The sequence below is a fragment of the Dysidea avara genome, chromosome 3, assembly GCF_963678975.1.
Source record: "Dysidea avara chromosome 3, odDysAvar1.4, whole genome shotgun sequence".
In the NCBI taxonomy this organism is placed as follows: Eukaryota; Metazoa; Porifera; class Demospongiae; order Dictyoceratida; family Dysideidae; genus Dysidea; species Dysidea avara.
The window spans coordinates 44,964,265-44,980,911 of record NC_089274.1 but is presented as its reverse complement, the minus strand read 5'-3'; the positions used below and the strand labels follow the sequence as shown (position 1 = coordinate 44,980,911).

At 39.1% G+C, this 16,647-nt stretch overlaps 5 protein-coding genes across 6 annotated transcripts in view; 2 read left to right on the top strand and 3 right to left on the bottom strand.

The window, feature by feature from the left end:
• Positions 1-157: 157 nt before the first annotated feature.
• On the bottom strand, positions 158-6,055 carry LOC136251208 (Bardet-Biedl syndrome 1 protein-like). The gene is made up of 18 exons (XM_066043619.1): positions 5,857-6,055; positions 5,703-5,760; positions 5,564-5,653; positions 5,432-5,514; positions 5,336-5,377; positions 4,751-4,797; positions 4,662-4,706; positions 4,137-4,341; positions 3,977-4,083; positions 3,740-3,860; positions 3,604-3,688; positions 2,622-2,695; positions 2,437-2,572; positions 2,025-2,117; positions 1,669-1,802; positions 1,487-1,621; positions 363-449; positions 158-298 (listed from the first exon to the last, which is right to left on the bottom strand). The coding sequence occupies exons 1-18, from the start codon at positions 6,016-6,018 to the stop codon at positions 212-214; spliced, it is 1,791 nt and encodes a 596-aa protein (XP_065899691.1). The 5' UTR covers positions 6,019-6,055; the 3' UTR covers positions 158-211.
• Positions 6,052-9,713, bottom strand: LOC136251217 (ribosomal L1 domain-containing protein 1-like). The gene is made up of 6 exons (XM_066043629.1): positions 9,624-9,713; positions 9,428-9,579; positions 9,260-9,374; positions 9,064-9,212; positions 6,559-6,657; positions 6,052-6,502 (listed from the first exon to the last, which is right to left on the bottom strand). The coding sequence occupies exons 1-6, from the start codon at positions 9,639-9,641 to the stop codon at positions 6,112-6,114; spliced, it is 924 nt and encodes a 307-aa protein (XP_065899701.1). The 5' UTR covers positions 9,642-9,713; the 3' UTR covers positions 6,052-6,111.
• On the top strand, positions 9,668-11,647 carry LOC136251209 (probable RNA-binding protein CG14230). Its single transcript, XM_066043621.1, has one exon. It carries the CDS (start codon positions 9,712-9,714, stop codon positions 11,380-11,382), a length of 1,671 nt encoding a protein of 556 aa, XP_065899693.1. The 5' UTR covers positions 9,668-9,711; the 3' UTR covers positions 11,383-11,647.
• Positions 11,361-13,373, bottom strand: LOC136251214 (cAMP-dependent protein kinase type I-alpha regulatory subunit-like). Its single transcript, XM_066043627.1, has 9 exons — positions 13,131-13,373; positions 12,919-13,083; positions 12,768-12,859; positions 12,653-12,714; positions 12,489-12,535; positions 12,310-12,408; positions 12,018-12,260; positions 11,888-11,969; positions 11,361-11,646 (listed from the first exon to the last, which is right to left on the bottom strand). The coding sequence occupies exons 1-9, from the start codon at positions 13,302-13,304 to the stop codon at positions 11,474-11,476; spliced, it is 1,137 nt and encodes a 378-aa protein (XP_065899699.1). The 5' UTR covers positions 13,305-13,373; the 3' UTR covers positions 11,361-11,473.
• LOC136251210 (ubiquitin carboxyl-terminal hydrolase 22-like) overlaps positions 12,972-16,647 on the top strand; it is a 32,682-nt gene continuing 29,006 nt past the window's right edge. Inside the window, exons 1-4 of one of the 2 annotated variants that reach the window (XM_066043622.1) lie at positions 12,972-13,554; positions 13,607-13,745; positions 13,925-14,044; positions 14,769-14,897. In XM_066043622.1, coding sequence (XP_065899694.1) covers positions 13,420-13,554; positions 13,607-13,745; positions 13,925-14,044; positions 14,769-14,897 — 523 coding nt within the window. In that variant the 5' untranslated portion in view covers positions 12,972-13,419. The remainder of the gene's footprint in view (positions 13,555-13,606; positions 13,746-13,924; positions 14,045-14,768; positions 14,898-16,647) is intronic. The other variant, XM_066043623.1, reaches the window with a different exon arrangement.

The following is a 16,647-nucleotide window of genomic DNA, read 5'->3' as shown; positions in this document are numbered from 1 at the left end:
GCATGTGGGCGCTATTCATATACTCAATCACTCATATTTTTACCAAAATATCTGCACTGCCAATGTACACAATTTTAAGTGCCCACGTGCTCACATGACCAGTCACATACTGTACTGTTGACCCAGCTACTAAATTAATATTTGTAGCACAAAACGCTGCAGCTAAAAACAGATGAATTCTGTGAAGAATGTACCTGCCATTACACACACACTATACAAATACAACACTTTCACTGATTGGCATGTCAATGTTTGCAGTTACTAAGGGAACCGGGTTGCCATGGGAATGGAGAAAAACCTGTAGAACAGGACAAACAAGAGATTAGTCAACACACCTCAAAATCATGACATGACATACACACCTTAATGACATCAGATCGACCACAATCATCCAAACACTCCACAGTGTTTTTAAAGGAGTACAAGATGGAGGGAAGTAGCAGTGGAACCTGTTAAGATAAGACCAACAATAATGTATAAGGTCACTCTGTAATAAGGTCACATGTAGCTGGATATAACAATGAACTTGCTTCTGTGTGTTTAACAGTACAACCATTGTTCTACGTGCATACATGACAGACCACTGGAGGGAATGTGATGAATGATTTCAGTAAGTGAACATCAATAAAATTTAATCACTTCTAAAAGTTCCTGCCATATAAGGTAAAGAATGCAACAGTTATGATCATATCTAATGTGACAATCATCTCATATGATATTCACAGTAGCTGCAGCTGGAATTGTCTTTTGAACACTAATTCATTGCATGCATTTGGTCACAGCACTAAGTGGTCTGACTACAGGGTAGTTGCTAAGTTACCAGGTTACAAACATGTTATTTCCATGCCACATAGGGTTTCTACTTCTGAAACTTTAAAGTCTCAACACGTCTTTATATCAGGTTACAATAGAAAACTTGAACTTGTGTAATATTATGTACTCCTTGGGACCAGCTAAGTATACAGAACAACACCAAAACTAGTGTTCATGATAACAGGCATCTAAATCAGGTTGCTATCAAAAAAACAAATTATTTTTTTTACAATTAACAAAATGTAAATAGCCACCCACAAGGAAATTCCGTTGGGACATATATGAAGTTATGGGCATTTCAACACAGTGACTAACCTTGTTTTCACCAGCTTATGTTCAACTAGCATAGTATTGCTTTAGCTACATCAATGTCAAGTCTTAGAACTGACAGAGATACTAGTGTTCTGAGTTAGCTAGCATAGCGGCAATCTTTGTCAAACAATCCAGCTTTCCTCTGATATCATTTTATTTATACTAAATTTTTGATCACCAAAATTATTTGGATCGAAAATTTTTTAAGCACAAGCATTGTTATTGTCCGGTTCATGGTGTATTCACATAAAAGAACCAAATGAACACAATGGTAGATGCAACATGTCAACTAACAATAAAATCCTTTAACCAGCTAACAATACAGATAACACTGACATGCTATGGACCACTGATAACAAACCTGTATGATCTTATTACTCAATGAGTAGAGTGTCTCATCCCATTGGAACACTAGACATAGATTAGTGGTTGATTGTTGCCGTGACATTGCTTCCACCCCAACGGTCAGTTGAAATAGTGGGCCAATGCCTTGTACCTGACGTGTTACAGATTGATTGTGGGTGTTAATTTATATGTTGTCACCTGTGCGGAGATCTTGTATGAAGCACCCTGACTGGTTGTCATGGGAGCCATACTGGTTGCTAAGCTCCTGACGTAGGATCTTGCTGTATCCAACCTCAGTGAGTATAAGTCCTTTTGGAATAGTTGATGCATCGCTGTGTGAAAGAAACAAAATACCAGTACACTGCTTAACAACAGTAGATTGCCCTCAAATGTTTTATGGGAATAAAATAAAAGACAAATACCTAACAGATACAAATAAGGGATAAGCCTGATCACAATTCAAATGCAAAGAAGTGGAAGTATTCCAGAATAGGGATTGTAACAGCTGTATAATGTTACGTCCTGTTATACACACAAGATGCAGTGTTGCTTACCAGCACCCATTTCTCGTTCTCTCATCGTGCTTGCTGCGAACAACTTTGTCTTCTTAGGAATATTCAGTTTAGTGGACTGAGCATGAGGGGGGCCTGAAACAGATCACACATCAGTGATTGCAGCCCCCTTGATAGATAAAAATAAAGAACTCAGTCAATTAAAAACACTAAATCCCCTAATAGAGCAGGCAGAGATCACATTGCATCATGACTAAATAAATTTGAAAATCAAATTTTTGTATGTGGTAAGTTTAGGACTTTACTTGGTAAGGCAGTCTTATTAAAGAGGTGGTAGCTAAGTAATCATAGAACTTCACAAAAGTAATCATAGAACTTCACAAAAGTAATCATAGAACTTCACAATAAGTAGTATTCTTTCAAACTGCTAAAGGTTTTATATATTGCAGCTTACCTGGAATAGGATCCTTCTCCTCGAACATAACAGTTCGCTTTAGAATCTTAACAATGAGGCATCCATTTTGTGTTACCATAGTGAGCACTCCATCTTCCCTCCCAAACTGTCCAAATTGAAGTCCTACAGCTACATCCTGCATGGAGATCAATAATTAGGGTAGTGTAAGAACATGAGAAACTCACGTCTGTTTTAATTGTGTTAACGAGATATTTGTCTTTGTAGATACGAACCTCATAATTCTTCAGGGATACTATAACTGTAGAGAAACAATTTATTACATCATACAATAGATGGTTACATATTTATGAGGGATAGTCCCCCAACCCATAGATAATAGAGTAAAGGGATAGGAAACGCAAGCGATTTCCGGTTTGATTTCCGTTACGCGTGACTTGAAAGGACAAGACAGTTTTGTGAGAATTAGTGTTCTAAGCAGCGTAAATAGTAATCCAACAGACTACAGTAAGTATTTAGGCCTATGTGAGAGATTTTGGCGAGAGAATTCAGACCGTAGATTTTGTAACAAAGCGTATCGCATTAACCGTGATTGTTACACGCTGTCACACTTTCGCTCATCGTACCTTCATGGCTCGTCCATACCGCTTCTTTTATAGCCGGTTCCACTTTCGAATCTTGTGGTAAGCTAGGCGTGTCACCAACACAGTCTTTTACCGTTGCGTTGTACTGCAAGGTGGTTAAAACTTTTGGTTAAAAATGGAAGATACTTAGTCGTTTCTTCAAGCAACAGTTCCTGTTTTGCTCCGATATTTCCTCTGGTTCCCTCTGTTAAATGGTAAGGAATAGGTTTATCACAGTTAAAAGGATAGAATATATTTACGAAGAAAGTAAAGTGGTTTAAAGTAATTTTTGGGCCGTTTTTTTCACTTTCAATCTCCTTTACTTTTGCGTATAACTTCCTTGAGGGTTGGTACCATCCTAATTCCCTCGATTACTTACTTGAGTTCACTGTAGCGAAGTTTCACAGTCGTTGGTTACAAAATTCTGTCGTTACAACAATTTGTTTCTCTTTGATACAAGCGCAGCAAGCGTAACGAGTATGTTCGTGACGTACTACACGGAATTCCAATAGAAATGTACGTATTTTGTGACGTCACGTTATTGCGTTTCCTATCCCTTTACTCTATTATCTATGCCCAACCTAACCTGCTTGGAACATTTTTGATTGGTAGTCCATCAACGCCATTGTAGTGATCAAATCAGGAAGACCAACACTCCACAAGTATTTACCCTACAGTAATCGATATCAAGATGAACATTTTGGTCAAGTTGATCAACTTACTCTTGGTGTGTAGCACGCTAGTGTCTTGTTGGCTAGGCCGATGATGAGGTTTTTACCAACACGAACAAGACCGCATGACTGAGCTCCAGGAGCAAACTGATATTTGGGTGTATTATTTCCCCTGAGAATAATAAGTACTTGTATGTATGTGTGTAGTGCACGTGCGTGTGTGTGGTGTGTGCGTGTGCGTGTGTGTGTGTGCGCATCCATATACAACAGTGTGTGTCATTAGCTTACTTCTTGAATGTATAGATGAAAGCATCTCTACAGGCTACAGAGATTGTGTACTGAACATCACACAGACCACTAGCAGTGATGAACACTGGAACTGCTGGTACTGTCATCTGAGATTAATGATGATGTGAATAACAATACACATGCACACACAAACACACACCTTGACTAGGATAGTGAAAGCTTGTGGATCAAACATAAAGATTTCTCTATTCTCAGTTGTCACTAGCAAACAAGAAACAGCCCCAGGCTCACTGCGATCTTTCTGTAGCGTTGTCATCGAAGTTACTATTGTATCCCTTTTAAGGGGACTGTGCTTGAACACTGACACAAACGACAAAGCATCCTCCAGTGATAAATTAAGCAATCTAGAACAAGTAAAACAGAGCAACAGCACCAGTTGAAAATTTTAATATACTAAAGTATAGGAATTTTCATAAATAACACAGTACAAACAATATTTTACTCTTGTAATTAGAACTGACATCCCTTAGCAACGAACTGACCCGTAAGATCAGAATACCTCAAAACACTGGACACCTTTTCTAATAGAACAGTCACAATTCCTTGATCTTGGGCAAAGCAACTGGCCTCAATATTGAATTATCACATTATACAACATTGTAATACTAATTACAGTTCATGTTGAATTCATATTCTGTGCTTTTCAATATGTAGACACACTCACCTGTGGGTTCGGACAGTCAGGGGAACTCCCTCAGAGTTATTCTCCCTATAGAAGAGGGGTGAGTTATAAACTTAACAAGCGTGGCTAACTTTAATGTTCCTAATTGTTCATATAACTCCACTGGGTCCATTCTTTCCTGTATATAAAACAAAGCATTTAACAGAACTCAACCCCCACACACACTGTAACATGGTCCAGGTCACCATGCACTACTCAAGAGTAGTCCAGACTTGGGAGTAGGACTAGTACCCTGCAGGAGGTTGTACCATCTCTGATGGGGTGAAGATGTGGGCATCCACCCATCCTGTTACTAGCTTGTGAGGTAATACTGACATGTACATCAGTACAGCTGTGTCGGTAGAATGAGTCTAGTTCAAGGAAACAACCACAGTGACTGGACACTGCTTGTCCGGAGAAGCATTCCTCATCCTTGCTCCAACCCAACCCCTATCCCTGAATCAATTCAGCAAATCTAAACCTACTCCTCCTACAATGATGTGTAGTATTGTGTATGCATGATGTAAGAACTGCTATGCTAGGGTACCTGGTCTCCACCATAGTCAGGATAGTACTGCTACTAGTCATACCACCAACAAGTGAGTGTTACCAGGCCCACCACAAGGAGGTTGGCAGCACACACGTACACATACACTCAATATACATAATACACACACCTGTTTAGCAAGCATCCATAACTCCTTTTCCTTTTGATTTACCTAGAACACAAATAACAAACATGATGTCATGTGTTCACTTCAACCTTTGCATACCTCTAATGTTGGCAAGTTAAACTTAAAATAAGGACGCATGTTCTTGAATATGTATATTAGTGAACCAGATGCCACAGCAACCACTGTAACCATAGCAGAATTAATAGGACAGAAAATGACACACCCACTTACCAGGAGTGTGTGGCTCTGTAGTGTCGATATAGAACGTGCATATTGCAGTGGGTAGGTCTAATAGTTGTATCTCTGTAACTAGTCTAGTTCCTGTGGACAGGTTGATGTCACAGAGTGGTTACGAGCATACAACACACACCTCCGTAAACTTTTATCTTGGCATCAAATGCTCCACTACCGAAGTCTCCAACTAACAGCTACACAAACGTAGCAGTTGCAGCCATAAACACACATGCCGTTATAATTTTGCACGAGTATTGTGGTCCTATTGAACATAAGACTTCAGAGAATACCTTATGGTCGCCATCACAATTCAGATCCTCTAACACCATACACGAAGTGAACGTGTTTAGCGACGCGACGGGATCGTAATGTGCGTCCAGCCATGTAGAGTCTTCCTCCGTCACCGGCTCGTCCACCTTAGGCTTTTCTGAGGGCTTCTCTTCTCCCGCCATCAAGCCCTCGAAAGGTGTCGACAAATACGTAAATATTTTTGAATTACACAAATTCGTATTAAATATGAAATACTAAAATACATTTCATTTATTCTATCGTTTTTGCTTCCTTTTGCCAGGTAGTTTCCTAGTTACTACACTTCCTCTGACACGCTTGGTAGATAACTTTGGTTTGGTAGATAACTTTGGTTTGGTAGCTACTTTAGCTTTCTTCACTGGAATTGGCTCAGTTTCTTCAACCTGATCATCTTCATCATCAACTTTCAGCCTTCTCTTCTTACCAGGAGCTACTGGGGTCACATCTATTACACTGGGTGCTGGAGGGAGACAGTTAACTAAAGGAAGAGCAACAGAGTCTGAAGTCTTAACGTGGATACTCTGAATATTATCAGTTGAAACTTTATGGGTGACTTGATCGGTAGCAGTCAAGACATTTTCCACTAGTTGGTCGCAGGTGAAGTCCACTCTGCCTACAGGAATAGAGCTAGTGAGAGAATGGATGGTAATGCAGGGGTGTGGCTACTTGCTGCAGCTACTTACATGCATGAGCCACGCCCAATATAGAAGTATACAGCAGTAATGGCAGACTGGATCTCTGACTGCAGATCAGATTTGTGCATGTTGACAGCTGTAGGGAACCTGCAAGTAAAAGACATCTGTTAGATGTGCATTCATACAAGCAAAAAAGTACAACAAAGTATTATAGTTTCTACCTTGCTCACTTCGAGTTGCTAATGATCAGCAACACAGACTAACATTACAATTACAGTGAAAAATTAGGATTATAAGGACCATACAAATAGATGAGGGAGTAAATGTCCACTGGTATATATATATATATATATATATATACAGGTGTAGTAGGCCCTCCCAGAGGAGGTACAACACAAAATAAACACCATCAGAAAGAATTCATGTAACTTTACATTTTTATTAGGGTGTTGGAGGATTGCAAGGTAGACTGTAAATTGTCTGGTGTACAGTATGTTGGGGCACGACAGCATAGCAGAATGTCATGGATAGGCACGCAAAAGGTTTTCAATTGGTACATTGCAATAGCATCTTCTCTGTATAAATTCTATGGTTCACTTGAACATGTTGTACCTCCTCTAACAACTTCCTTTGTTTCACGACTATTAAACTTTAAAAATTCTTAGTACTTGTTTGTTTACTTTTTGACATTTTTTGTAACATAATTATGACTGGCAAACCCATACATACCACATTAAAGAAAGAATGGTGTAAGACATATCAAAATAAGTTTCTACACACCCCAACTATCTATTACCGAAAAGTGAAGCATCCATTTTACTTCATTTTCAGTTATGGTTGGCCCGTTACACAAGAACAGTACAAGAAGTGCAAGCAATCCAGTCGTTACAGAAAATGATTTTTGTTACAAATGCAATAATCAGCAAAGGGAAACCATAATGTGGTGCCACATATCACCACCTCTGTGCTATCTCAGCAAAAGAAAAGGGACACAAAGGAGGACAAAGGCAAGTCCATGATGCATGCATTGTACATACTGTGGTATGCCAAATGACACCTGTTGGGATGAAATCTAACAGCCTGTTTTTACTACATATCGCTCTGAATGAGATCAATTCAGTGTGATCCAGATCGATTTTTGAGCACTGCTTATACTAAGAAGGCCAAACCCGATCCAACCAGCAAAAAAACTTAACCTCACAATCATAAGTTTCATCGAAGTAGAGATTGTTTGTGCCCTCTGTTCACACCAGGTTAGTAGGCATGATACGTCTTAAGTGTTGGCGGCAACCTCTCAATTCTGTGGAGTTAGTTAACTATTCATTCACACATGTACCTGTTTGTTGAGTCCTTGTGTTGTTCTTGAGGCTGTCCTTCCGTATCGTCACCTAAAAAATTTGCTGTTGCTTTATTTCATCATTACAGTCACCATTTTAGCTGTAGTTTTCTGTATTTTTATTCCGTTTATTAGAACCAAGTCAAACTGCATGGCTGCATCTGGGTAAGTGGAGTGAACTAGACCCCCAACCCTAGCAGGTCCACTCCAGAGCGGTTTAACACGGTTTGGTTCGATATGGTATGCGTTTACACTAACTTGGAAATGGCTCTGATCCAAGATAACGGCGGTAGTTCAAACTAGGTGGCTAGTGTAAACGGGCTGTTACAGTGGAAAAATCAAGCCAGTAGCCTTAGCTGTTATTCAGTTATACTCATCAGTCAGTCAATTCCACTGCAAAAGAATCATTTTGGGTAGCATTAAAGACTTTTGGGCTTGATTACAACTACCAGGGGGTCGTTTTGAGTTGAATAATGCTATCCAAGATGTTTGTTGGTGTGTGTGCTCTATTAGAATTTCTGCATGGGCAATCCAACTCATATACTGCCAAGGCACCATGAAGGTATTGCGAGACTGGAATGCAAACCTTCATGATCCCTAATATACAGTACTACCATACTGTATGGCATTAATCATAAATATTTTATCATTTTACATAAGATTTGGTAACAACAAAACTCGTACTGCAGATTAACATGAAGTTCCTACAAGCAACAATGTATTAAGTTACACTGAATACCACACTGTGTTGTATGCTATATTGAATTACATTATACTAAGAGCCTACTACACCAAATATGGTGCTGTTACAACATGGAACACCTTGGATCAGGACCACAATCACAAACATTTAGATCATTGTAATCGGTATGCCCTTCTTAGACAATGTGATAGCCAGACTACTCTATATATTTCAGCGCAGGTGCTTAGCTGGGAGATAGGCGGTCAAACTGAAAAGGGGACTTCACATTCCACCCGGGTACTGTCATAACTGGTGGCCTATTGACAGTATACCCCAGCATGGACGTTATAATCTGTAATTGATAAACTCTGTGCTGAAAATGTAAGTGGGACTATATGGGCATTATGTTTTCTAGGACACCTTAATAATTCGGTTCAAGGTCCCATTAGTATTATTATTATGCATATTATATTAACCCCCTGAAATCAGGGCAACTCAATGACATTTGGAATAGTGGAGATCAGAAATAACACACTTTTTCTTCTCATAGAATTTCTTTCCAAGCAGTTGGGGCAGCAGATGATATATCTTCACATCAGTCAGGTAGATGTCATACATGCTAGACAGCTGTCTCTTTGCCTCAAAAGGTTTGTATTTCTTTCGTAATTTGCTGATGGAAATTACCTATAATTCCAGCGTGCATTTCAAACATGGCACGTACTTAATGCTACCTTAGTAATCCCTGTGACACCTTTCGATTCTAATAGTTTCACTGCTTCCTTTTTATCAGCTTTTGTAAACAGGCACACTGTGTGATCTGAAGTGAACAGCGTGTGAGGTAGGGTACTGTGGTGAAACAACAAATACATTAGTGCTAAAATTGTTGGGTAGTCACTCACATTTTTGTGGCATTCCGCCTACCAGGTGGAATTAGTTTCAGTGCAAACTGTAACAGCACACGTGATGATTCATCATCAAACAAACTCCGTGGCTTTTTATCGCAAGGTTTATGTGCATCATATTTCTGTAGTGCCTCTATAGCCCGCACCACCTAACCCAACAAGTATTAGTACAATTATACGATGATTTACTTACCTGGTCTCGAGGCAGCATTGTGAACACGTGCAACTTACACCCACAATTAAAAGTAACAGACTAGGATAGGATTCGATTGTGGGTTTAGATGGAGCAAAACAGAAGACTGTTCATATCAGGAATACCTCCTGAGGCTAGTGAACATGAAATAAAGCAAAGATTTGAAGCATTTGGTGTCGTGTCTTCTGTAGAGAAGCTAGTTAAAGGTCGAGAAGGTTTTCCAACCAAGTGTTTTGCATACTTGGACATTTCACTCACAGATGCTAGCTATCGCAAGTGTGTGTCACTGTACAGTAAGGCCAAATGGAAGGGTAGCCAGATGATAATAGAACCTGCAAAGAAAAACTTTCTAAATTGCTTGAAAGATGAACGACAGCAGCTTGCAATCAGCAAGACACCAACAAAGGTATCATCACCACCCCCTACTATTGCTTCAGAACTTCATGTCAAATCCCAGGATGGTAAACGTTTGTTAAATGTCAACTTGAAGAAGAATGCTAAGAAAGTCAAAAAATTTGCTGTTCAATCATTAGCCACTGATCAAGTTAGTGTAAATGATCTGAGTTGGGACCTTGAGCCAGTTAGCGAGCCATGTAATGTACCCTCTGAAACCAGTCCACCTGCTAAGAAGATTAAAGAGGACAAGGTTTCTAAGAGAAATGCGTCTAATAAGGTGAGGTTGAAAGCTTTAGAGAAATCTAAGGAGCAACGTAACAAGCCAAGGATTGTTGATGAACCCCAAGCAAACAGCCATATTGTGTTTGAGCCAGAAGAGGCTAAATCAAGTACAGATGAAAGCTCCAGTGAAAATCCCAAGGGAAAAACTTCATTGCCCTTATTTGGCAGTGACTCTGAAAGTGATGATGATAATGATGTAGTGCGGCCACAATTTGAAGGCAAAGAGGGAGCCAAATTGTTTAAATTACAGCAGAAAATTGGTTGGGACAGGAGATTTGAGTTGGATGAACGGTTCTTGAGCAGCAGCAGTGAGAGCTCATTATCAGACAGTGAAGACGAAGCATCAGTTGAACAAGAAGACACTTCACTTATTAGTGACAATGATGAACTGAAGAAAGAACGACAAAGAAATCTTGAACTTATAAATGAAATGTTTGGTAATGCTTCATCAGTAGTGACACCAAGAAAACATGGTGGTATGATCGAGTTACAAAGATATGACCCATCTGCAGCTGACAGTGAATTACTTGAAAAGAAGCCACCACCAGCTAAGACAAAAAAGACTAAGATTGTTACAGAGAATACAACTGTTACTCCATCTGAGACAAAGAAAGCAGAAGAGGCACCCAAGCCTGTAATATCACAAGATCATTACTACAGTGTGAATAACACATTAAAGGACGCACTAAGGACAGATGGTGAGGGATACACATTTAATTTCACCACTAGTACTCCTAAAGGTGTGAATGGTTCCAAAACTGCTGCAGGTACAACAAAGACACCCAGCTGGCTAAATGCCCTCCAAAATGATGACCAAGATAGTTCTAGTACAGAGGAAGATACCCCAGACCATCCTTCTACCAGCGATGTACAGAAAAGAACTAGTCTGTTTTTCTTTCATTCCAACTCCACAGAACTCAGAAATAGACTGGATGCACCAGAAACAAAGTTCCATCGTATATGTAGCTTGGAAGAATTAGAAGCAAAATGGCCAGAGAAGCGAACACACCTCAAAGACCAGTATAAGAGAAGACGTCGTGATGCTATAAGATGGCTTCGTCAAAGGAAACAAATAAAATAATTATTACGATGAATAATATAATACCATCATGTTATATGTAGGAAGTGAATATACAATAATAATAATAGTGTGAAGTTAATTAGGGATTGTCCTATACAACTAGAGAGACGAAGCTGTTGTATTGGTTGATGTTTCGCTTCAATATGTCTACACAGGGTCCCATCACACGTTCAAATCGAGCACGATCAAGTTTGACGCAACGTAACAAGCCACGTGCTTTGACAGTGGCAGCTCTGGGCCTCTTCAATAACAGTGCAATCTCTCCTACAAGGAAACAACAAAATACCACGCTATAACAATTTGTAATCTGGTAACTATATTACAGGGAATCCGGTTTGAATATATGCACAAACCAACTAACTTTACAATCCCTAAATGTATCAGAATGATCCAAATGTGGTTCAATACTTAAAAACTATAGGCAATTCTAAAAATGACACCTGCACATCAATTGCATAGCGTAAACTAGCAGGTTGGTTATCACAATTTAATGTGAACCTCTTACCAAAATAATCTGATGGGCCAAGGTGTCCAACTTCAAATTCTTCACCATCCTCACTTTTCTTTTGTGTCACTACAGCCTTGCCCTGCACAGACCATAATGAAACGGATGATACTAATTGTCATATGGTTACCTCAACAATAATAAAGAAGTCTTCCCCAGAGTCACCCTGTTTAACAATACACTGTCCATCATCAAACTGGACAGGTTCTAGGGCATCGGCCACTGTTAACCGTTCCCATTTGTCCAGTGATTCCAAGATGGACACCTTTCCCAAGAATGACTCATACAGCTTTCTCTTACGGATGGTGTTACCCATCAGAATCCTCTTATAAGTGTCTCTATCAATGGCCCAGAGTTTAACATCAGTTTTGCACTAAAGGATAACCACATTTAAAGGTCACTGTAACAACCTGACAGCTTACTGTAATAGTGGCAGCACGAGGGGTATCGTAAATTAAAGCCAATTCTCCAAAGCTACCTCCTGGTCCAATCAAGCCCATAAACTCTTTGTTAACATAGATCTGTAAGGTAAGATATTAAACAAAACAAAGATTAGCTTGAATATCAGGACATACTCCCTCATCCTGTTTGTAAGGCTTACCTCCACTTCCCCACTATCAATAACATAGAAGTTATCTCCTTCATCACCTTAAGAGAGAGGCCACACAAATGTGAGGAAAGCCATATATGGACGTGATGTAAAATGACATCATCAAATTAGGAAACATAAATAATTTTAATGCTGTGTTTACTTAATAATCATACCTTGTTGAATAACAATCTCCTCTGCACTGTGCTTGACATTGAACATGGCATCAAATATGTCACTAGAACACGCACAAATATTATAATAAGCTACTTCACATCTGTGAACACTTACGCCTTCTCATTATCGTCAAGGTGGGTGAAAAGTATGTTATTTTCCACAGCTTTTTTGAGAGCTTCAGTAGTTTTGAAGTCCTTTGGTACAACCTAAACACACAAAAACAAACAACTAAACACCTCTTAAAAGATTAGTTAAGTAGTCATACCGTTTTCTTGTAGCTAGAGGCTTGTTCTTCAGTAACCACGGCACCGCTAATAGCTTTTCTACGGCCTCGAGTGTACTGTTGAGTCTCCATTACCGTATCGTCCGGGCTAGCTGTCCGGTTCTGGTCGCTACTACGTGGTTGTTGTTGAGACTCCCCAAAGAACTCCTGTAATACGGATAGAACAAATCAATACTCGTTTCTTTTTTATGTACCGGTGGCTCCAAACGAGCGAAGTATTCCTTCATGAAGCGAAAAGGATTGGCTGGTCGTTCACGGCACAGTTTTTCCAAACATTCCTTCATGGCGGCTTGTATTCCATGCTGAGTTAGATAGTCGGAACACTCGGCCACTGAGACTCCTTGCATCCCTGCCATACTCGATGCCATACTACTCACTCTGTTCCAAAGATTACACGGTTATCCAATTCTCATCAAATTTGTACTAAGAGTCGATTCAAAAAAAATTTGGCTAAAGGTTCGAGAGTGGGTTTTTCCCTGCGGTATGGAGAGCTTGTGTAAAGGCTGCTCTCACTTCAACGAATACGTTCTGAAGAACGATAATACATTCAACTCATATCGCACCATCTATCGCTACCTAGTTAAGCCGCCCCCTATAGACGAAGCGAGAAAAATTCGGGTAAGACTGTATTTTAAAATGCTACCGCCACGTGGTACGGTCTTGTTTTTAGATGAGGTTGTGTATTTGTCAAGTGTGTTTCTCTCATAATTCAAGACTGCTCACTTGCTTGTCCTGTGTGTATTTTGGTTGCCATGGAAAGTCGACACACATGCAGTCCCATGTGGAACAACACCCAGAGCACTTGCTTGGTATGGCTGTATGTGTGTGTTGATATGTGTGTTAATGTGTTGTTGACAGTAGTGCTTCTATGTTACATAGAAACCTTTGTTGCTTTTTTGAAAATATTTAAATGTCCTACCTTTTTTGTTAACCAAGCATGAATTTCAAAGTTGTACAGAAATTTTTGCCAACTATATTTGTTATATAGCTGTGGAGTTGGTGTGTGGCAATATTTACTGCTGGGAGTGTCGGGATTATATCTATGACTCAAGAATTGATGCTGTCATGAAGGAAGTTGAGCAGACTCTGAGGGGCAGGCAAGTATCAGGTAAACAGTCCAACAAAATATATCCATATTAACACAGCGTAAACGTACATGCATTATGTATGCATACACACACACACACACACACACACACACACACACATACACACACACACACACACACACATACACACACACACACACACACACACACCAGTGCAGTACAGTGTATGCAGTAACAGTGTAATCATAAGTAAGCATGTAATCTGCCAGATTCATCATGGCTGGCTTCTCGCGTTTCAGCAGCGTAACTAACATGCTCATTGACCTTAACATTCCCAGCTTAGAACACCGCAGACAAGTATCTAGTATCACCCTCTTCTACAAAATTGTTCATAATCTCATTGATATATCCCCAGTTGATTTAATCCCTGTCACTTCTAACACCAGAGGACATGATCAAAGATTTCATCATATCTATGCAAGGACCAATCAATACAGTAATTTATTCTTTCCTAGATCAATTAGACTGTGGAATTCACTCCCACCTGACCTAATCCAACAACAATCATTACAATTTTTTAAGTACCAACTGAAATTATTATTACTTTCCCCTACCAATCAGTAATCCCATAATCAATCATATTGTAAAACATTTTGTATGCATGTTTCATATGTGCGTTAATCCTCAAACTGAGGCTGCACATTTTTGGAAAATAAAATAAAATAAATAATCATAGTATAGTTGTTAAGTAAATTGTGAGCTCCTGTGTGATTTTGTTTTAAGGAGGTTCGGTTTTTGTAGCATTGTCTGCTTGGAAACCCAGCTATGTTCACTTTGAGCCAAATGCAGAGCAGACGACATTGTTGAAGATTAACACAAAGAGAAGAAGGCTAGAACCTGACTCTAGCCTTGGTTAGTTTAGAGCCATTTGTGTGTATGTGAGTTTTTGATGTGTGTATTAATTTGTGGAGTGTTGTTGATTTAACCCCAAAGTGTTGTATAACAAATTAGGAACTATATTTTTTAGTGTAATGAATGAGATGTAGCCCATTTCTTGGTAGAGCAAAAATTTTGTTTAGATAATTTTTATTTTCATGCATCATAAACTGAACAATTTGGAACATTAATTCAGACCTTCCATTGAGCCAACACTTCTCTTTTCCACGTACTGCATGATTGTTCCCTTGTGTAGGAGCCCCAAACAATTACCTTGTTCATTGTTAACTTGATGTTTGAATGGGTACAGTATCGCCTGTTTAGCCAAGAATATATTTTCTTTGGTGCTGAAGTGGTGCTTAATAAAATATAGTGACATCTCCACTTACAGCAATATAAAGAAATATTTATGTTATGCAAACTGGCTATTGTAACTACTGTACAACCAGTGTTTTTGATAAGTGTTTCGACTCTGAGTTAAACAGGCCCAACCCAGACATCTACTGCTCCAACCCAGACATCTCTACAAAGCTGGACTAGTGCTGAGAAAATTGGAGCAGAAGCCATGAGTTGTGTGGGTCATTTTGTGTTCACACTGGGCCAATGGAGCGCTTATCAGATACCCTGTGTACAACCAATACGCAATATTTCCTTTGATGTCTGTGGTTACTAAATCCAATAGAAATCTGTGGCAGGGATACTAAATATTTAGTAACCTATGGTCTAGCCCGTGATTGTTTTTTTTTTTTACATTCGTCAAACAAAAATTGGTAGAACCAAAACAAATGCCCTTACTATCAGCTTACTTTCTGAACTAGACAGGCATCATTAGTGTTGATTTACCCAATGTTCTGACACAATAATCTTGAAGGCTATCACTTGATGCTAGTATCCACAGTTTGCCACTTGTTAGCTTACTCTCTGGACAAGACAATTTGGCAAGTGTAGTAGCTTCTTGATACACCAATGTCATGGTGTGGTGCATGTAAACACCATCAACTTGAAGGTTTGACCAGATGAATCTTGATATTGTACTATAAGTCACAGTTTGCTGCTTTCTTTGCTCTTTCTTCGCTTGCTTTGTCTAGGGAAAAAATTTTATTAGAACAAGCTGACATCAGTTTCTACGCTATTTAGAACCCCTCAAGATGACATGACCTCTTGTGGGTAGCCTTACCCATTGGGCCTCCAAATGTAGAAACCTTGTTGGGTCATTCCATAGATATTCCAGTTGTTATTTGTTTAACTGTTAACAGCAATATAACTGAATAATTACTGACATATCCTTGTAATAATTTATTCTCCATTCGATATTCTTTCTTTATTATTTACTCTTGCTATATAACACTTAACAGACAAGTTTTAATATGTTGGAGATATTGCTAGCATTTCAATGTATGTATTCCATTTATTGGGATAAAATGCCCTTCGTCCAAGATTTGGGTTAATTTGTTTATTTAAATGCTGTTTTATTAATACCAATATTCAATGCCAATAATGATGTAGGTTAGGGATATCATATATTTAACCAAAAGCTTTATTCACAAGCTTTTGTTTAGATACTCTTAGTACAAAATTTGTGTTTGCTGCATGAAAGAAAAAAATGTTATAGACCATATTTACCAGCTACAAGGCCAGACTAACACTGCCTCTCTGTTGTATCAGAATTTGTAAGTTATTACGTTAGCCACTTTACCATGTAACAGATCATTATATACCCTGGTAC